The sequence below is a fragment of the Falco cherrug genome, chromosome 6, assembly GCF_023634085.1.
Source record: "Falco cherrug isolate bFalChe1 chromosome 6, bFalChe1.pri, whole genome shotgun sequence".
Taxonomy (NCBI): Eukaryota; Metazoa; Chordata; class Aves; order Falconiformes; family Falconidae; genus Falco; species Falco cherrug.
This window is the reverse complement of record NC_073702.1, coordinates 54,087,535-54,109,887: the sequence shown is the minus strand read 5'-3', so window position 1 is coordinate 54,109,887 and position 22,353 is coordinate 54,087,535. Positions and strand designations below refer to the sequence as shown.

The window sequence follows — 22,353 nt, the reverse complement described above, 5'->3', positions numbered from 1 at the left end:
AGTCGTACTGTGGGCCCTAGGGCAGACAGCATGGCCCAGCATGCTAGCTCTGGCCTCCAGTGTAAGCAGTGGTGCTTTGGATTAAACTTACCTGTCAGTCAATCAGCTCTTCCTTAATGGCCATGTTTTATAGAGCACTGTTCATCTGTCCCTGGATTCTCCAGGTGGATCCCATTCAAAACTCCACATGGTGCTCAGCTGTGGCACTAGCAGCACCATAAAAAGTTTATTTCACATTCCTTAGAAGGGTTGGTTCTATTTATACAACCTGCTAAGGGCTCCTTTTTGCAGCAGAATGATAACTCTGACTCATGCTAGCTTGTGAGTTGTCATAGCCACTACATCTTTTTCTGCAGTTTCTAGCTTCATTTTATCATTCTTTCACTTGCAGTTAGCGTTACCAGAGAAATTTGCACTTGGGCTTTCAGAATCGTATCCTGCTTTTTTCAGACCCTTCCCCCAAATTTGCAAAGCTCTGAATTCCAGCCCAGTCCCTCCCAGTTTAGTATTGCCTGCACATTTAGTCAACATATTCGGTTCTGTAATCCAGTCCATTAATGAAGATACTGAAAAATTTCAGATCTGGGACACTTTTTTTTTTTTTGGTAGAATGCTTCAGAGAGTCAAGGATGTGATTTGTAGGATATGTCACTTTTATATCTTGTATTTTCATAGTTGGATGACGTTGTGACTGCCAGTTCTGTGTCATCAGATGTGCAGGCTTTGTTATAAAAGACCAGTGCAATTTGGGCCACATATATAGGGCTATGTAGGGCTAAGTCTGTAGGGCTACAATTAGGACTATAGCTATAATGATTTAAAAAGCCCTTGTCTACAGCAACCTTTTGGAGGTATCTGAAGCTATTAGGGTCTCAGCAGTTACACCAGAGGTGGGACTATGCCTTCTTCAGAAAGATGGTATTTTTACTTACTTGTTCCTGCACTAAGTAGGTTGCATGGGAAAGTTTAGAAGAGCTTGCTGTGAACCAAAAACCTGTAAGGCGGGGAGACAATTTCCATGGTATTTTCTGAGTTAAATTTTTTTTTGTAAGAACAGTCATAAAATTTATTACAGCAGAGGTTTGTTTGGGAAGCTGCAATGCTGAGAAAAATTTCGCAGAAGCTCCTTTCACTAAATGTGATGTAATAGAAATTGTAAACTGGTATGGGCTTGGATTGCATGTGCAAAGGTCTGCTATCCAGAGGCAACTTATCAGAAACAGTACCAACCAGAGCAAATGGGGATGCTATTGGAAATGCGGGTAACCCACTACCTGGTAAAGTCACAGATCAGGAAATGGATGAATTTCCTGCAACAGTCTTACTAAAAATACATTTGACTTAGTCTCAGGCACTCCTTAGTATAAGAATGATGTTGATAAACTAACAGCATATTTGGAAGGCTGCCCAGAGTCACGTTCGTATTTCTTGTTATGAAGCTGATTTACTAGAAAACATGATACTGATAACCATCCTCCAGCATAAACATGATGCAGATGGAGAGATTTCAGTAGACATGAATGCTAAAACAATGAGGAAGGTACTAACATGCAGAAACCCAGAAAATGGTGGGTTCAGACTCTGTTTTTTTGACAAGATAATTTTACAAGTATTCAGAACTGATAGTGTAATTTGTAGGTTTTATAAAAAGAAAATATCACTGGTGAACTAAGAAAAAAGCTTTATAGTACTAGCAGGTCCAGCCTGCAGCCCATTGGTGGCACTTGAGAAGTTCTTCTGGATCCTTTGCTTTCCTTCAGCAAATGCTTGCCAGGCTTGACACATACCCATTAGGCAACACATGGCACTGACCATGTGTCCCATATTTTATTATTCTTGCCATTTGAGTAATAGAATGTGTTGTTTTCTCTAACAAGAAGGCACTGATATTTTTCAAAACCATTCTTTGCAAAAAAAAAAAAAAAAGAAAAAGAAAAAGAAATTCAGGCTGTGTATCACTACATGAGGCAATCCCTAAAGTGCAAATATCAGGATGCTGAACAGAGCATTCCAAATAAAAAAAAAATAAAACCCAGTATATGTAAAAAAAAAAATCCTGTATTCCTCACACAAGCATGAAAATGTAAGGTAATTCAGCCTTCTATGCATGAAATATCTATGCTGAAAAATTTCATGTGCCCCTTTTCCCCCAGCTGCTGGGGTCAATCTCTGACTTCACCTCTCCTTGCATTTTGTGTGCCCACCTCATCCATGGCTTCTCTCCCACTGTTCCAAATCCCGCTCCAGCTCTCCCCATTTCACACTGCTATGTTAGCTTTTACATGGCTGAGCTCTAATGCAGTTTGCATCTTCTTTCTGACTTTGCAAAAGTTACAGGAATACTCTTACCTTTGCCAGTTCTTGCTGCTGCAGTGCAGAGTAAACTCACTGCTCAGGTCAGGGAAACAAGGAGGCTTTGCTATGGGCTGTCTCCCATGCAGGGGCAAAGGATCCTCTTCTAGCCTCCTGTGGTCGATACTGGAACTGTAGACCTCAAACAAAATCTAAGCAGATATCCCAAAGTTTTCCATGTTTGTGGAAGCACCCGAGATCCAGGGTGGAATTTTAGCTTGGGATGGGAACCTGCCAATTCCCCATAGGGAATAAGAGCAAAAGGCTGTCAAGTTTACTGCTTCTGATGGGGCCTTCAGTCTGAGTCACCCACATCTCGGGTGCACAGCCCCACTGTCCGTGTGTCCTGGGTGTGCTTGGTTGCTTATTATGTCAAAAGGGCTCGCATGGACCCTTATGAGAAGATTTTACTTAATCTTTGGTACATTGTGTACACCAAAACCCACATCTTGCTGAGCCTTATGCATACCATCTTATGCATCCCTGAAAGCAGCCCAGTCTCACTGGCACCCATGAGGTTATTTTGAGGACTGCTGGCTCTAGGATCAGGACAGAACAAATAAGGCAGCCGTAAGCTGAGCAGCTAGCCAGTGGCCTAGCAATTCTGAGTTCCGCTTGGTTTAGATGACATGGGATCTGCACGGTCATGGTTAAAAATCCTGCATTATGATAACTATTTAACCTGACCTTTATAACAAAAGTCCATCAGGGTTTTGGTATTGATTCCCTTAAGTCTCACAATGCAGGAAAGCTGTGGTGTGGATTTGGCCAGTAGGTTCCCACCCTGAGGTAGCTGAATTTCCAGTAACTTCTGGCAAATCATGCCCTTGGCTTCAATAGTTTATTTTCAGGTTTTGAACACGTGCTCACTGTCTGAATAGATGTGCTCCTACAAATTTACGATGTCAGTATCTATTTAGAAGTGTGACCATGTGAGAATCTGATCAGAACTGGTCCGCTCTTCTCAGAAGTAAAACTTTAGCTAGATCGGTGAGTCACTGTTCCTTCAGTGCAGGACACTGTCAGGTGGTTTTAGTGATATGAGGCAGCAAATAAAGTGGGATCATGTGCTTAGTTTGAAGCAGTTATCTGCAGTCCAGCTGACAGTGTCAGTCTTGCTTCCTCAATTAAATGCTGGAAGAGCTGCTGTTGTGTGGCTGCTGAGACAGCCAGCATGTTTTTAAAGCATGTTTTTTTTTTCTTTAAACAAAGAGCCATTTATTTGTCTGCTAATAAATATTTATCTACTGATCATTCTAACAAAATCTATTAACCTTCTAAGAAAAAATTACTTGTGTTCTCTTATGGGAGCCATATAAATAACCTGTTGTAGAGGCTTGTTGAGTATCAGGATACACTTGCTAAGCAATAAACAAGAATTTGACGTAGTTTATTATTTGCAGTGATTATGGTTTCCTAACTCCCTTTGTGCTGCCCTGTACCACACAATTTTTGCTTTCTGAATCCAAAAGTCAAAGTCTAGTGTGCCCCATGTTGAGAAATAAAATTATTTTGGCATCAACTCTAGTACTTGCAGCTTCCAACTTTTCTGGGACAAAGAAATCCTATCTCCTCTTCTGTTAGGTCACATTAAATCAAGCATAATTGATTATGGAAATTCCACCCCTACCCCCAAACAATTTGACTAGGTTTTCTGGGGCGTAGTGCCTTTTCCTATGTCACTGAATCCTGGCCCTCCTGGGAAACTGTGTGTAAAGCTCCTCTTACAAGCTGAACATGCTCTGTGTTCTAAATAATTAAGTTTTGATAAACAAGATCCTTTTCCAAGTATTATTAAGCTGAAACCTAAATTAATTAGTAAACAGTTCATACCCAGCTGTTCTGCACTACCATTATCCTTTACACTCTAGAGTTGTCCATTTTTTCTCTCCATAGCGTTGTCTTCCCTAAGGTACTGCCCTAGTTGTTAACCCTTTTCAGTCCCTTCTTTGCTAGACTAAACCGACCTGTCTTTGGTGGGCTCCTCCTGTGAGACCCTTCTTTCTCCTTGGCATCTCAGTTGTTCCTTGGACCTCTGCCAGACTGAACTCTTGTGGAATATGGATAACTAGAATTGTGCACAATATTCCAGTTTCCATTCACCTCCTGTCTGTAAGAGGTGGGTAACCTCTGGGGCGATGAGGGATGGTGGTTTGAAACAGAGAGAGCCTAGCCTTCCAGTCAGTTATAAACTACAACAATCTTTAATGTTGGCTGTAAACTGCCACTGAAAGACATTCTACTAAGAAATGAAAAAGAGAATATCTCGTGTATAATAAAGATACCATGTGTCCCATCAGAGTGTGAGCATCACTGAACTTTTTTTCCTTTTTATCAGTCTTTTGGTGAAGGCTGCTCTGATTGCCCCGGGCCTAGTAGAGCTGCTCTTTCTCTCTCTTGGCAAGTTCCACCGGCACCAGCTTCTCTCTGCGCTGGCTCATCCAGCACAAGGGGGTCTTCGCGTATTTCCTGGAGAAGCAAAAAGCCCCGCAGCGGTTTGCCATGGCAGACAGTGCGTGCGCCTGCCGCTACGGGCCCGGGGCCCCGGCGGGACAACTGTGCCCGGCCTGAGGGCGGGGGCGGCCCCGCCGCGCCCTCCTCCAGCCGCGCCCGCCGCCCGCTCCTCCCCGGGCTGCCCGCCCTGCTCCTCCGGCTGCTCCGGGCCGGCTCCCCCGCTCCGCCTCGGCTGTGGCTGCCCGCCCTGCTCCTCCGGCTGCCCCGGGCCGGCTCCCCCGCTCCGCCTCGGCTGTGGCTGCCCGCCCTGCTCCTCCGGCTGCTCCGGGCCGGCTCCCCCGCTCCGCCTCGGCTGTGGCTGCCCGCCCTGCTCCTCCGGCTGCTCCGGGCCGGCTCCCCCGCTCCGCCTCGGCTTGGCTCCCCGCCGCCACCTCCGGCAGCCCCGGGCCGGCCCCCCCGCTCCGGCCCGGCCTGGTGCCGGTCTGTGGAGAGGCGGGAGCAGAGGGCGCGGGGGGCAGTGCGGGCCGGGCCAGAGGCGCGTTTCTCGGCCAGTGAAGCAGGGACAGGCCGGGGCTCCGGCAGCTCAGTTAGCTCCGGGCTTTCTGCACTGGGGTAATCGCTCATCATTAGCCCCTAAACAACCTCTTCCGAGCCTGGCCGAGTTGCAGCATATCCTTTAGAAAAAAAAACAACTCCCTGGTAATCTAAAAAGCCCAAATACAGCATGACCCACTTCACAGGGCTGTTCACACGTTAATAACTTCCACTGTCAAAAAGTTATGTGTCTCATTTTCAGCTTGAATATTTCTACCTGTACCTTCAAGCCTCCCTCTCTGGGTGTCACCGGCCTTGCCGAGGGGCAGCGGGCTGCCAGCAGCCCTGTCACACCTGGCCGTGGGGACGCTGGCCTGTACCAGCCTGCTACCAGCTGTGACAAGGCCTGCCTCTCACCCCAGGCCCTCAGCCTCACAAAAATGTCCGCTAAATTGTTTCCTCTGACATTTCTTTATCCTTTTAATCATTATGCTGGTAACTTCTGAGGTTAATCCAAAAGAGCAAGTAGCTGCTGTAGAGCAGCTCTTTGAACAGATCAGGAGGGTGCTGCATTTTAAAAACCAGGGCTGCTTAGCTTTTTCTGTATTTTTTTTATAGCTAAAAACAACTGAAAAGAATGGGAGCAGCGGCAAATTGATAATAAAAATTGCAAGTTGATTTATGGTCAACAACACCTGCATTTGGAGATTGTAAATAAACAGCATGTGTACCAGCAGGCCCTTTAATTCTGTTCTCTGAATTGATGAGCTGCTTTCATTTGAATGTATGTAATTCCAAGGGCCACTCTACTTCTGAGGGATAAGAAAAAACAGAATCAAAAGACACAAAAAATATCAGTATGAGTCATACTAAAGGAGGAGGCACATAGCATTCACATCACCAACATTCTCCCTGTTGTTGCTCTTCTACCCTTTCTATGTGGTGAGCTGGGGTCACAAAACTCATGCTGGAAGAACCTTTTTTGGGTATTAGCTCATAGAGTTTACAGAGCTACAGGACTCAGTAAATGCACAAAAAAATGCTCATCTAGAAGAGGTATCAAAACCCACATGGAGCCTTGAAGTATCTGAGATAGGGCCTTGCTCCTTCCCTTTTTCTGCATGCAAGCCAAGACGCGCAGCCCTAAATTTAAGAACACAGTTGCCCTCCTCTCTGGGAACACCAGTCAGCAAAAGTGCTGGGGAGCCAGGCCCAGCTGCAGGTGTTCCTCACAGGTGCACCTCACAGGTGCTAGAAACCAACATCCCTTTAGGGCCAGTCCTTCAGCACCACTAAAATGTTTCCTTGGCCACTGAGATCAACATGTGTGAGCTCTAAACTTGCATCTGTTTTTCCAGAAAAAAACCCACAAAGTTTCCTGTTTTTTAGCATGTGGCATTGAAAGGCTTTGTCCTGCTGGTACCTAGGGGATGCAAGCACACACTCAGTACTTACTGTTTAGCTAGTTCCATAGATATCTGTTCCAAAGAGCATCCTTTTGTCTCTGGTATAAATACAATAACAAAAGCCAGGGATGCTAGGCTCATTATTGTGTAAATGAAGCACACCCAGGACAAGCCAATGAGCTCTACAAAGGAAGAAAACATGTCTTTTTTAATTTTAAAATATTACAATTTTTTTTTCTGATGCTGTTTTTTTAATAGGATACAGCCTCTAATGCACAGGAGAAGTTAGAAAGAAGCTAGGCTGTTATTCTTAGCTCACTTATTTGTGCCTGTCCATAATTTGAAAAATAAGAGTGGTTTAGCTTTTTCTCATACTACTTATGAAAGAAAATTGATGACCCCATATTGACCCATTTAGCATGAGCCTGTTGATTTATTTTGCTTGGGTCACTCTGGATGAAAATCATGAGTAGCCATTGTTACTGGTTTGTGCAAAGGCACTGGGGGTCATGAGTACCTCAAATCTCTGCCCCTGTCTGGTTTTGTTGCACATTCTTTCATGGAGCAAACCCAAGCATTTTTCACACTGTTGCAGTTGTCTCCAGCTAATCCTCCCCACCTGTTATCTCCTAGCATTTCCACTGCAAGTCATGGGTCCTGCACCAGAAAGGGATCTAAGTTTGAACTCCTAATGGGGCCAGTCAATAACTGGTGGTTTGCTGAGCTTACAGTCCAGGGGCCAGCAGGTCCTCAGCCTGAGGGATGCACTCTGCGATCCCTGGGAAGCAGACCACATACAAACCCAACAGGCTGCTGCAGCCCCCTTAGCCCCTTTCACTGCTAAAACAAAACCCGACAGTTGAGACATCTGTTTGTTGTGTTGTAAGCTAAAAATTGCAGCTGAAGCTGCTAATCCAGACATTATCTTCTGCATCAGATACCTACGTGCAGGTACTGCTGGCCACCGTGACCTCCACATGTATTCATCTGAAGACAGAATTTCCAATCCCACCCTTCTGCTGCAGGCTAGGAATGCCTATTTGCTTGTAGTTACAGTTCCATAAATCCAGATCAGATCCAGCTAAACCAATGGAGTTACTGCAGCTTTACATTCATTGAAACTGAGACAAGCATTATGGCCAACAAGTAATGCTGCATGATAGGAGGGGACCTTCAGGTGGAACAGTTGATTCTGAGGACCTGAGGTCTGCACTATCTGGTTTTGGGGACATATCCTTAGGAATAGCTCTGATCTGATCCAAGGACTGAGCAAGTGTTGGCAGCTGGAGTGCATTCACTGTACGTTTTCTGGGTTGGTTTTGTCCAAAAGCTTACGTAGTTCAGAAGTGCAGTTCTGTAATGCAAACCTAAGTGTGGTGTACGGGGGAAACTGGGTGATTTGCTTCTGAAGAGGCTTCTTCATCTACTTGAACTGCTAGTGTGGACACAATGAGTTTGACCTGGCATATGTTTTCCTAGTTTTAATCAAATAGTACTTGGGTGGTTTTTTTCTCTCTTTCTCTTTTTCTTCTTCTTCTTTTTTTTTTTTTTAAGAAAAGAAAACGCCATGTGAAACCCATTTTAGTCACAGATCACACTCATTTTCAAATCCGTCTCAAAATGCATCATGCATCTAACAGGATGAAAACCACCTCAGCTTTTTGTGGACTGGTTGCCTGCCTCCAGTGGAGAGTAATATAAAAAGAGACCTGGAATTTCTGTTCCCTTACATATTTTGATTTTCAGCACGTTTTCCCCAGAGTAAGACTGCAAACTAAAATTTTAAAAACTTCATATGAAATAAAATTAGAAAAAAATCAATTTGCCAATCAATGAATTTTGACATCAGCATTTAACCTTTTCCCTTATTTATCATCACATTACAAGTTACTATATGGTAGTCTGCTTTCTCGCATTAAAACATGAAAAATTTTCATCCTACAAAGACACCTTTTTCTAAAGGAAATTTTTCAAAGCCAGACATTCCTGTGAAAAGGAATGATTTCAATGGTATTGTTTTTAAAAATGTTTGGTCAGAAAAGCTGTGGTCTGATATAGAGCAGAACTTCCACTGACCTTAGAAGATGCAGTACTAAATCCTAAATACTATGAATTTTCAACTTACTAAGGCAATGGTGTTTGTAAGAGCTGGGGTTCCCAGCCTATGGAGTTGATGTGCAAGGTGCTTTGATAGCCAGCACCGTGAGGCTGTAATTACTAGCAGAAATTTAGAAAGATGTGGTGGGAACAATGGGGTTACGCTAACAAACAGCACCTAAATGGAGATCAGAACTTGGCACCTGGGCCATCGCAGCTGTAATTTTGGTGATGTTGCTTGTATAGGAAAGATTCATTTTGCCCACTATGACAATATCAACTTGGAAGGACACAGAAATCTTACCAGTTACAGTCAAAAATGTCAAGGAGATGAGGAGATTTATACCCCAGTTCATGCTAGAAGTCAAAGCCATGGCTCGTCCTCTGATCCCACCAGGGAAAATTTCACTCAGGACCAGCCAGGACACTGAAATAGAAGAGAAAAAAAAAAGAAAAAGATTATGTCTTTGAAAGAGTGGCTTTCCTTCCTGTAAATTTAGGTCAACCATGAATTCAAGTGAGGCCACCAGGAAGAATAAGGTGATTTTCAGGGATTTCAGCTTTGTGTGGGCCCAAGCCCCAGAGGACCATCCATGCTCTGCAAGCAGCGTGCAAGCAGTCAGAATCACCCTGGGGCATCATCCCTGCTCAGTGCCAGAGCGAGTGGCGGGGGGCACCAGGGCAGCACCAGTGCTCATGGAGCTGGGGAAGTGAGCTCTGGCTGCGCATCTGTGTGTGAGAGGGACCTCTGACTAAAGAGCTCTCAAGTGACATAATGCTAATGGAAGTGGAGCAACAAACCAAAGCAATCTTCAGCCTCAAAGCGGCACTGTGTGTTTATGCCACCTTATAAATCAACTTGCCGCACTGAAGCAGGTTTGCTATTCCAGCTCTCCACTCCTTATAAATGAGATTGCTGAGGTATAAATGAAGAGAAAGGGCCTGATTTTTGACTCCTTCATACCACACCGCACTACAGTGATCTAAATGCTAGTCTGCTAGCCCACAAAACCCAATTCAGATGTGAAGAGCTGGCTGTGTAACCGCCTTGATAGCAAGAGAAAAAAAAAAAGAAAGGGGAAAAAAAAAAAAAAGGGCACCACATTTCTGTACCATTCCTGGTTATTAGAAAACCAAAAAGAAAAAAAAAAAAAAAGAAAAAAAGAAAACCTCCACCCTCCTTTTGTTCATAAGCAAGATGCATTAGCAAGAGGCTGCTGTGTGGAGAGGTTATGGTTTGGCATTCAACCAGCACAAGAGCAAAGAGGTACACACGGATCAACTGTGTCTTCAGATCCTCGGAGACTGCCATTATAAATTGGTTCTCTGTGATGGTGTTTCTTCAAAATGATAGATGAGCGTTTCCTCAGGACACTTGCACTGGGCAGTCTGAAAGTTACATTTTAAAAATGGTCTCCTGTACATGTGAGTGTGTGTCATGCTGCACTATTGCTTTGGATGCTTGTAGGATTCGTGTGTGACAGTATTGGTAAAGCAGAAAAATAAAATAAAATAAAAAAGTTCTGTGGAAGGAGACTAGAAAGGACCAACAGAAAGGGAAAAAAGAATCCCTGAGCCTTGAGTCGACAGAGCATATTTGACCAACCTCTAGATTTATTTGTAACACAGATTTGAATTCCATATTTTCTGGAGCTGGCTCAGCTTTTTTTCTTTTTTCTTTTTTCTTTTTTTTTTCTTTCTTTTTTTAAGGAATAATATAAAGAGCTTCACTCCCACAGTGGGAGTGACCTGACAGAGTGGTGATTTTATTCTGGAGAATCAAGACCATACTGCATAATGGCCTAACACTGTTACACATACTCAAGTGGCACACAGTCATAACACAGCTGCCGCGTCTAACAGCAGCCGTAGAGAGGCTTTTTGTCTTTTTTTTCTGACTTGGATCACAGCAAAGTTTAATGTACTCACCACTGACAAGACAAATGTTGCTCTAAAGAAATGGCATGTCATGTGGGGTGTCTCCACTTGAGGGGGGAACAAAGAAAACTGGCTTCTCAAGCAGATGTTTTTCCCTGCTGGGCCAGCTAGCCCTGTGCCTGAGCAAAACCAGGCCCTGGCAATGCATGGGCATCTTATGATTGTATTTTGCTCCTCCTCAGCATCAAGGCTGTTGAAACCAGTATCACTAGTCACAGCTGATACAACATGTCACAACAGGGAGCGCTAGCTGAAATGCAAAGCAGCAAGAGGCCAAGGAGCCCTTTGGATCAGTGTGTGCACAGCCCTTGGAGTTCATCTCCATAGGATGGCCTGGTGCCGGCAGCCCAGCTTGGCTGGAAAAATGATTGTACACTGTGACCGGCAAAGGGGATATTCATAGTCACATTAGGCAGGATTTAAATAAAGTTTGAAAGAATTCAAATATGCTTTCAGCCGGGCATAAACCAACCTCCAGGAATAAACTTTTTCTTTGGGTACTTTGAGCTGTATTTGCTTCTTCTAGAATCTTCTTGTAGTCAAGCAACTTGTAGTGGCTACTCAGAGAGGCACTGAGCAACGAGCATCAAGCCTTACCAAGCTGGAGGAGCCCTGAGCTAGATAAGCTTTGGCAGCGTTACAGGCACTGGGCTGAAATGCCCATACAGGGCATTCTGCCAAAGACAGACTGGCCCTTTCAGGCTACAATTTGTCTGGAGGTTTGAAGCATACTGTTTTCCTGTTGAGAAACCAAAATACTTGAGGATCTGCATCAGCTGCAATACTGTTTAGCTGCTCTTATTTCAACCAGTTATTTAGTTCAGACAGATCCCACCAATGCAGCAGATCTGCTCTTCATATCTGCTAATGGTAGCTGCTTCCTCTGGCATGGCCCTGACCTCTGCTTAGCTGGAGAGGAGTGGATAGGCTTATTCCCCAAGAAGAAAGTGCAGTTGTAGAAATCTGACACTTATTACAATCTGTTTATCCCTCACCCCAAGCTGAGGCAGTGATAACGATCAATTCTTTGCTTTTAGCACCTCTCTGGGATTGGTTTTACTATTTGTACCTTGGCCAAAAAGCAGCAGCTGTTGTAGGTACAGCATGGATGTGGCTTTCTCTTGGGGAGCCTGGAAGTAGGTTTGGGCTCCCACTCATAATGACTGCTGCTACCTTGTGCGTCGTGTGCATGCAGTGCTGCAGAAATTTAACCCGCCTGTCCTCAAAGTCACTGCAAAGTCATCCACACGTCTATGTGTTCTGCCTTCACCAGCCTAAGCAGTAGCACTTTACAGGGCAAATCAGCTTATCCATGAAAAGAGAGACCAAATACCGGCCCCCACTGCCTGCCCCCCCCACCCCCCCCCCACCCCCCCCAGCTCCATCTGCTGTGCAATCTTAGCATTATTTCAAAAGGATGCTGTGATAGTAACCACGTTGCACACACTCAATAGCTTTCACTGTCTGCTTTGGCTACCCTTGGCTGCTGTTTGTGGAACAGATGGGTAAAGAGCTGGGGCTCTCCATGTCAAGTGTGGGTCAGAGATGGGGCTAAGGGCTCAGCCTGAATCTCTCTGTTAGATTCAACAACTGCAGGATTTGTTCATGCAGTGGCTGCAGGTAATGACTCACCTTTGCTGACCTGCAGTGTGTTGTATGTTGACAGCAGTTAAGAAAAATTTTACAGTTGAATGGTCTTTTGTTACGGTTCAATCTAGAGAAAAGAACACCCACTGCAAATGCAGAAGAAAATATTGCATTGGTTCAAAAACTTAAATGTTTCATTAAATATCACAGAAACTTGATTCCTTGCCCAAGTAGGAAGAGTGGAGGATTCAGGTGTACAAACAATCCCTTGACCAGGATGGTGACATTCATCTCTAAACAAAGTCACAGGCTGTAAAGGCAGAAAACAGAATAATAATGGAAGAGTTCAGCTGCTGCCATTAAAGCTGAATAAATTGCATAATGGAGTACAGTGCTGGGGCTAAATTTTAGATACCATAGATGATGGCTTCTTTTAGCACTTTGCCTGATATTTAATGAGAGGGAAAAAAAGAAAATCTTGCTTCAGTGCTAGCATGAGTAGTTCAAGATACAACTGTCACAAAGATACTTCTATTTGTTATTTCAAATTCAGTATTCTTGTAGAAATGAAAGAGCCGAGAGCCTATCACATTTTGCTTCAAAAGGAGAACAATACTAGAATAAACCTGCTTTCTATAAAGTAATTAAAAGGAAAATTAGAACAAATGCTTCAGCAGTGTTATGGAGAATGCTTACATTACCTGATTAGAGGCTTAAAATACACATACAACCGGATAAAATAAAAAATGAATAGCTCAGCACAGATAAACAACTGAATGAAGAAAGCTGTTAGAAAGAGAAATGTACCTTCCATAAAGGTGTACACTGTGTCCAAACAAAGAAAATACAATATAATTGCTGAAAAGTTACTTGCAGTCCCATCATCAGGCAGCCAAGTATTTTGCGAGTCTGCTAGCTGAGAGGGTGAGAGACCAGAGACGGAAGAGGTGACACATGCCAGCACTGAAGAAAACGTTCCATGGGGGTGCAGGAAGGGGACACCTTGGCAGGCTTCTGTACTACGCTGCTGGCTGGAGCTAGGATAATCTCAGTTGGAATAAGGAAAGGAAGGTATTTATAGTGTCTTGAGGAAGAGCTGTCAAGTTTTTGCTGAGGAAAGCCATGTCTATTTGAAAGAGTTAAGGAACATGGGGATCAAAATGAATGAGCCACTGTGCTTTTCAGTTTCCAAGAGTTCTGGTGAAATGTCATGGGATACAAGAGAAGATATCCATGTAGATCAGTAACTGTTTATAAAAAGAAACAAAGGACAAGGCCAGTTTTAACAGTGGAAGGAGATTACTAGATCTGCTCAATATATTTCCATATCTCTCAGGAAAGGGAGGTGAATGCACGAGCAAAACTAATTGATGGTACAAATTATTCAGAGTAATAAGAATGAAGAAGGATCATAAACACAACAGGATCTCAAAATATTGAGTACTTTGAAAAAAATGAACCATAAAATTTCTTACCACACATGCAAAGCAACATGTAGGGAGAAAACAAGCCACCAGTACCCACCTCAGCATGCCAGCACTGCTCAGGGCAGGAGTGCTAGAGCCTCCGTGGGCAGTTTGGGGACAGCATCAGCTCCTGCGAGGCAGAGGTCATGGGTGCAAACAGGCTTGGCAATTATTAGGAAGGGAACACTGTAATGTGCCAGTGAGAATGCTGTGCCTCTGTATTTGCCAACTTGCATGCAAATTTGGTCAACTCAGAACTACATGAGTCATGGAGAAAGGTGTGCAATGGGCGCTGCAAAGAGCAATTAAACAAACAGGGATTCTTCAGCGTAGACAACATAGAGCAGAGGGAAACAGTTGAAGTGGAGACAAACAGAGGAGAGGTTTTCAGTACATTTTTAGACACAAACTAAGAGAATCCAAGTGAAGTTATTAGCAACAACAGTTAGGCAAAGTGGGAAGATGTGCTTTTTCAGACAATGCATTTCAACTATGGAACTCACTTTCACAAGATACTTCAAATGTGAAAAACATTAGTGGGTTAAAATGATTAAAGGTTGGATGTTAAAACATTATTTCTCTGTATGTGTGGAAAAAGATCCATCAAGAACTATTGTTCACAATAGTAAAAATAAATCCCTGACATTTTTCGTGAAGTTTTCTAAACTACAGATAGGCAGAAGAACACACTGTGCCTGCTGCATGGGCCTTTTCTTATGTATTTCCCCCCAGCATCTGCTCCTGGCTGTTGTTGGAGGCAGGGTAACAGATTGATTGAGTGATCCTTTTGTTTGAGCCAACATGGCCAACTTAATGAGCTTGATATTTGGGCCATATGCAAAGAAATGTCTCAGACCCTCCTGTGATTTCTTCCTTACTTCCTTACTTTACAGCTATGCAGTAAATAAAAAATAATTTAAAAAAAACCCAAACAAACAGATTTACATCAGAGAAGCAGAAAAATCTGACAATATCTGAGAAATACTGGGAGCCTGAGGGTACTCAACATTCAAGTGAGGTACATGAATGACAATTGTCCTTGTTTTGACCTTATTCCTGCCAGGCAGCAGAAGCAAATTGGAAGCTGCTCAGCAGCTCTTATTAATGAAATATTAGATTCCCTTGGTATTCATTTGCTGCTTAGCATTTTTTTCTTTCCTGTACCTGTATTGTGTGAGATCAAGTTCTTTATGGTGAGATTTAGAAAGCAGCTGTTACAATACTTGAAAGAATTCAAGTTTCTGAGGTATAAACTCTGGAAAGAGATTAAGTGGACTTACAGCTTAGTAGGGAAGTAGGCAGAAGTATGTAAGACTTTGAAAGGAAGGACTGGGTTATTAGCAACACAAGGTCCAAGGGAAGATAAGGAAGGGATTATCCCACCAGTAATGCAGGCAGACCATCTAAGAACATGTAAAAAATGATCAACACTGGGGACGGATTCAAGTAAGCCACTGAGAAGCTGCCATGAGAGGAGGGAAGTCAAAGGACATGGCTAATACCTGGCTTTGCCAAGATCAGAATTTTTTCCAGACTTATGAAACCCCACAGATTTTTGATTTACCTGGTTTCTGGCTCTGCTGAGTATTAACACAAATAGCCAGATAGCAAACTACTTCTCACAAAAGGCCAGCTTCAGCGCTGGTTTGCCTTGTTTTCAAAGGTAACGCTGCAGGGGAGGGCACAAGCCTTCGTGGTGTGCATGGTGTGTACCTGTGAGGGCACACAGCTCTGGGGCAGAGCTGGGATTTGAGGTAGGGGGACCCACTGCTGTAACCTGCACTGTCCCAGCACCCACGCAATGCAACTCCTGCGAAGGCTTTTGCAGCAGCCCCAATGAAGGAGATTTGAGGGGCTGGAAAAAGTGAGGGATGCTTAAACTGGAAAGGAGAGAGGGTGAGAGGGGGTTTATCCTTTTCCAAAGCAGGTAAAAGAGGTATGATGCATGAAATGTGGCCTGAAACTCTGCCCATGGTTTTGTGCAAGAAGCCAAAGCAGATGATCATGACTGGCATTAAAAATCGGTGACTCTGCTTAATGACAGCTATTTGTCTCTCTGGCTCTGCCCCATAACATGAGACTGAAGTGGCTGCTCAAAATTAATAACTAGCAAATATGGAGCTGATGAGCAGCTATATTGCTCTGGAGAGCGTGTATGCTGCCAGCCTGCTAAGGGTCAAGTCTGACTTTGTGTGGACACATTAAAAGGAGTGAAATTGCTCTGTTGCTGAGAGGGGAGTCATGAGAAGCCTCAGCTAATCTCATGCCTCTGGCTGCATCCTGATCTCTGGGGGGCAAAGCAATACGTACCTCATTCTATGGCTTCCGAGGTGCTTCTCTCTGAGCAGCTTTATGACTACTGGTTGCAAGATACCTGATACCATTGATGATCCAAAAGGAGCAAATCTTAAATTCTTTTTCTTTTCTTCTGGTGCTCTACATTTCTGTTTCTAATGGTTAATCCCTTAGGCTGACTCCTTGAAGTAACATATGTTGGGACCAGTGGGATTTAATCCTTTTATCTCTTAAACTGTATCAGACTATATAAAAATTTTTGTCCAGTGTTTGTACTGTTTGCATCACTATCTAACAGACAGGCTGAACACTCACGTGCTTTTTTAAGGAACCTTGCAGTGGAACACGGAAATCACCCTTCACTCATGCCTGCTCCAATTTACATTAGAGCAGCAGAAGGGTTTGGGGGGAAAAGACCGTGAGACCTGTGCATTATGTCCTTCCCCTGTTTTCTGGGCCACTTGAGAAGGAAGGCAGTGAGATGTACTTCACCTATGATTTTCCCCAGCCATCCTTCCTCCCCTAACCTTCTCACCATTGTGAGCCTGCATTTTAACTCTTTTTTTTTTTTTTTTTTTTTTTTTTAACTATTGGAATTTTCATCTCCATGAACTTGAAAAAAATTTAATGTCTGGTATGCGTTTTCCTGTTTCATGCAAGCTATTCAATATATTCTTAAAGCTATTTTCAGTAATCTTCAATTACCATCCATTTTCAACTTGAAAGAATAGTCACAAACCAGAAGAGCTTTCTTATAGACAGTGATTCCCCTCTGAAGGATTACTGGGCAAGAAGTGATAGATGTATAAAGATCTAGGAATGGTAGAATTGTCTTAGTTAATGTGATTTGTGGCCCATCTTACCCAATAACACTGCTCAGCAGCAAATATATTAGTAGGATATGTCATAGCTTTACTGTAGGCAGGTATGTAATAGTCTGTACCTCTTTTCAGGTCCCTTAATAGAAGCTGATTTGAGCTGATGTATGAGATGACAATTCTGTTTGCAACTGGATTTCACAGCCACTGTCTCTCTCGTCCTTTGTTATGTAGACACTCAAACTGTCCCATCAAGGTAGAACAACAAGCAGAGTATGCAGAAAGGAAAAAAAGAGAGAAAAAGAAAAAGGAAAACAAGCTTTCAAGGGAGAAGGTGCTTACTATAATAAACCACATACTGCCATCCAAAAAAAGGCCTTTTAATCAAAACCTGAAATGTGTATTCCTGTTTGAAGGTGTTTATTTGTTCAGAATATTGAATCTGGGATAATCCTCTGAGGCATTTGCAGAGGAATGACTGCAGAAGCCAGAGGCTCTAATTCATGGAGAAGTTGTGCCTGTATTAGTTCAGATTATCACATATTTCATTTCTAAAAAGTATGGAGAGGAGAAATTATCCAGCTGGGTGGGGCAAATAAACCTGTTTTTCTAGTAACTCTAGTAAATTTCCAAGGGCTAATGTTCGTCCTTGAGGGGGTGCACAACAGAGGAGTGCAGGACACTGCAGTTGGGGGCAATTTAAGTCTTTGTTCTTTCAAAATAGAGACTTGTGCCTATGCTTTACAAAACTGCCAGTGGAAGGGATAAGCACCCTTTTACAATAGTGACTTATTTAGTGAGAGGCCTGCAGTGATCTGTTTCGTTAAGTCCCTCACTGGTCACTGCTGCTCATGTTTTGCTTTGGTTGCTGCTGGAGGGAGGCAGCCAGGAGGAAGGTGTGAAGGCTCTGGGTCTGTTTGCCACAAAACATCTTTTAGTTCTCCTTTCATAAGAGTTTTCTGTGCTTAGGGTTGCTTTTCAAAGGCCATAGAAGCTTGTTGCCTTCCTGTGCCCCCTTTCCTTTGAGAAAACCTACCTGGCTTTCCTCCCAGAGCTCAATGTGACATAGAAACTCAGATGCCATGGGGAGAAACAGTCTCCTGACTTCATACACTGACTTACCATCCAGCCACACTCTCTGCAGTTTGGCTGTAGTTTACACCTTTCTCAGCAGCGGCGATAAGTGATGTGATTGCACATTTTTACCTTTTTGGCATAATTATTTTCTCATACTTTATAATGCATGTTTTAGTGTGATGATCTTTATGAGTGAAATAAAATACTGTCTTTGCACTTAAAGCTCTACTGACAGTCTAGTTTTTGTACAAAGCTGGGCAAAGATCAGTTTGCCTGTAAAAAATTCCTCCCAGCCCTCTCTGCCAAAGGAAACGGGATTTTGTAGTACTTGACATAAGCCCCATAAACTTTTTCACAGATTTCAGTATCACAATGATCTTCTCTCCTAGAACATGGTCAAGGAAATGAATGTAAAATCTTTCATTGTCTTTAATATGATTATCAAAGGCCATTGTTATTTACTGAATGCTTAAATAGAACACTCGACCTACAAAGTAAGAAGGGCAAATTTGGCTAATGATAGGCAGCCTTGATTATTGTATGAAAGCTGGCTGGAGATGGTATGCTAGACTCACTTGACAATGCACCACTTTACAGAAGATAATGTCCCTGTGGAACAATAGAACATTGTTAGGCCCAATTACTAGTTAGAATCACAGCAAAACTCGTTCTCTAGATTTTTTTATAAAGTGGGTCTGGAGGTAAAATGTTCCATTTTGGCCAGTGGCTACTAACTAAGCTGAGTAGAACTTCAAAAAAATGCCTAATTTTAAACACAGGAGATCATTTCTCTTAAGCAGTGCCTTTGTGTCAGTAGATCCATTAACATAAAACTATCAGTATACATATATTTATATAATGCAGGATATTGACTCAAATAGCTGTTTAAATGGAGCACAGTATGGCAAGACACAGACACCTTTTCTGGGCAGTCCTTGGAGGGCCAAATTTTGTGCTCAGCAACAGCAGATTGAACCACCATCACAGCAGAGACACAGAAATATCAGCTGGGGCATGGTGTTGTCACTCCCTCTTTTCACAGTACCTCTTTTAGAAAGCAAAGCCCTTGGCCTGATCTGCCAAGACTTCCCCTCATTCGCATACTTAAAACTACGAACAGGAACACAGATGTCAGTGAAAATGATGTCCCAGATTGTGCACCTCAGTATAGTTTAAGTTCAGCCTCGGGGCTGAACAAGGCTATTCTGCTCTTTGCAAAACAGAGTCCTAAAATAATTAAGGAGAAGCTCCCACTGACATTGCCATGTGTCATTACTGCAAAAGCATTTTTTTTCTTATTATGACCTTTTTAACACCTATAAAAGCCTCCCAAACTTGTAGGTTCTATCAAGTTAGACAAGATTAACATATTTGGCTGGTATTTTAGAGAACACCTCCTGCAATTTTAAATACTGTAATTCAGTGTCCAGCTATCCAAAAATACCTTAAATTGGTTTGCACTTCACTACTACCAATCAGCCTGTGAAAAGGCAAACCAATACCTTTGTTAGCTGACATGTTAACAAGGGGCTTCAGATAAACCTTGTCTGGGACAAGGAAATAGGGAGAAGCAGGCAATTCACAATCCTTGCTTTATTTTTCAATTTGACATGCCTTGTCTTTCTACTGCAGCGTGGTGGTACAGACACAGTGTGAAATAAAGGCCACATGAGGTACCATTTGAATAGCACAGGAATAATGAACTAAGATACTAGGAGTGTCATATTCAAACCACATGGATGCATGCATTAAAAGATGATTCAGTACAAATGAACAGTGCTAGGAATCTTGTCATAAAATAAAGGATCCAAGATCATTTTTTAATTAACTGAAACAGGACTTTCTGTACTGATCCTCAGTGAAACATGCACATTTCCAAGGTTTATTATCCTGGTTCAGATCCAACAAAGCATTTAAGCACTTGCTAGTTTTTGAGCACTTGATTTAATCCCCACCACTACCTCCTTTTCCAGAGTAAACCACAAAACAATGTAAAACTGATGCTGCTCATTTCTGTGAAATTTAAGGCCAGGCCACAGCTGCTCTGCAAAACGTAGAAATTAAAAAATAAAACATTGCAAACAAATGCTGTGCAAGGCAATGCTGAGCATGAATGCCTGCTAACATCAAATTCAAGTGCACTATAAATTAATACAATAACCATGTTATGTAAAAGCCTGAAATATTGCTCCAACATCAAAGTAATTGAAGTGAACTCTAGACAGCCCTATCTTTTACCAGTGTTTTCCAAGCTAGCACAAGGCCATAGAGCTGACAGTATTTCAAAACACAGGAACAAACAAGTAAATCCATGGAGGGTCAGAAATTCCAAACTAATAGTTTTCTTTCCCACAAGGTTTACCGATTTCTGGTAGAGCATTTGGTGGCCAAGTTTAAGTCCAAGAGCATTTTGGGGCAGAGCAAAAGCAGTCCTATGCAATCTGGATCATAAGGGTGACAAGAGACATGACCTCTGTGATTTGAGTCCCTGGGCTGTTCAGTGTCGTATGTGAAAGCAGCTGTTTTGCAGTTTGTTACAGATGCATTTAGTGACTGAGGTGAAAGACACATAAATGGTTCTGCATTTAACTGTGCTAATGAATCATGCTTTAACTCAGGTAGCAAGTTCATCTAAGAATCACAGGAGCAAAGTCAAGAAGACTAAATTTGTCTCCATTGTAATTCTCTGGGCTTTAGGGGAGTGTTACAGCTTTTAATTTTGGCTTGCTTAATCCAATAAAATACATAAAGAAAGACCACCACAGACCAGATAAGATTACCTAAGGACAGTGATGGATAGAAAGAGGGACTTACTTCCTTCCTTACCTCCATGGATTTCAATTTCCATGTGAACCCTGGAGCTTTCTTCCACCCCCCTTGATCCTTCTTGCCTGATCCTTCTTCCATCTTCCCCAGTGTCCCCAACATGGGTTTAAACCTGCATTTAAATGACTTCAAGAACTCACAATAAGATGTAAACAAAGTGAGGGAGTTTTTGCATGGGGATAGAATAGAATAGAAACTAGAAACAGACATCTCTTCCTCCCAAAGTAGTCTTTCATCAGTAAAAATATGCTCCTAAGATTTGTCCTCACTAGAAGTTTGCCTTCATTGACTTTCCTGTGTGGGTTTTGCTCCTCAGAGGGCTGATGGCCCACACAGCTCTTGCAGCAGAGAGATGGTGCACTGCAGCAGGGCTTTCTCGACAGCCTAGTCACTGCTCCTTCTTGGGAGGACCCAGGCTGGGGTGCACGAATCTGCAATTCCAGGTTCCTTATATGGAACAAATTTAATCAGTGTGAAACTAAGTAACCCAAGGGGGTTTGGTGGCCTGCCGCCCTTCCCTGTGCTAGGATCATATGGGTGCTTAAACCTGGGGCTCAAGCATCCAGGTTAAAGCTGAATGGAAAGCAGAGACAAAAAAGTCTTTACCAACAGGTAACTCAGAAGGGAAGTAGTTTCATTTATGGGAAGACATAACCTGGCTGTAAGACCAGGTTTCCCGATGAAGAAAGTAACTGTAGTGACCACAAGGTTATTAACCTGTGTGGAGACAGGTGGGGATTTCTCCGTCCCTCTCTTGTGCCTGCCCCAACAGCTTTGAATCTGCCTGCTAACATCAGTCAGGCAGTTGTACGTGCCTCTGCACCCACACACTGAGAGCAGGGAGACATGAGGGGTCCCCAGATGCAGATGGCAATGGAGGGCATAATATCCCAGTCTGAGAAGGCTTCCTATGGGGGCTTAATTCCACTATTTAACAGGTTTTAATCAATATCAACTGGAAGTCTTACAAGAACCCACTCAGGGGAGCTGTGCTTCGATGGGACTGTAACAGCTATGTGGAAAAGTGGGGTTTGCCATGAGTTCTAAATAACTCCTGCAAGACCCCGTTATGCACTTATTTATCAATCACAAATATATTAAAAATATTTTTTAGATTTTATGTCTGTGTGGGTGGGTATGTGTGGTATTTTTGTGCCAAGCCCTGAAACTCAGAAGACATTTCTCCAGCTGCAGATGCTGATCTGCTTTGGGTGTGTTGTGGCCACAGCTGTGGGTGTACCACGTGGGCTCTGAGCACTTGGGGCTGGGGAATCCCTGTGGCTCCAAGAAGTCCCCTGGAAGAGGAGCATGTGATAGCTTTCAAGAGAAGAGCTCTGAGAGTTTGGTCCTTGGTTTTGGAGAGCCACACAATGCTGGCAGCTTCTCTAGGACATGAAGAACATCTTCAGTCCCAGATAGGCAGAGACATAAATACCTTTGGACTTTATGCATCTAAATGGTTTTGAGGATGATTCATGTCATGAAACATTCCCTTGGTGCCAC

At 43.1% G+C, this 22,353-nt stretch overlaps 1 protein-coding gene across 3 annotated transcripts in view; it reads right to left on the bottom strand.

Annotated features, from left to right (window-relative positions):
* Nucleotides 1–3,179: 3,179 nt before the first annotated feature.
* Nucleotides 3,180–22,353, bottom strand: part of SLC2A12 (solute carrier family 2 member 12) — a 33,562-nt gene continuing 14,388 nt past the window's right edge. For 2 of the 3 annotated variants that reach the window (XM_005432828.3, XM_027810026.2), the window contains 3 exons: nt 9,148–9,270; nt 6,796–6,928; nt 3,180–4,821 (listed from right to left, as the gene is read on the bottom strand). In XM_005432828.3, coding sequence (XP_005432885.2) covers nt 4,725–4,821; nt 6,796–6,928; nt 9,148–9,270 — 353 coding nt within the window. In that variant the 3' untranslated portion in view covers nt 3,180–4,724. The remainder of the gene's footprint in view (nt 4,822–6,795; nt 6,929–9,147; nt 9,271–22,353) is intronic. The other variant, XM_027810033.2, reaches the window with a different exon arrangement.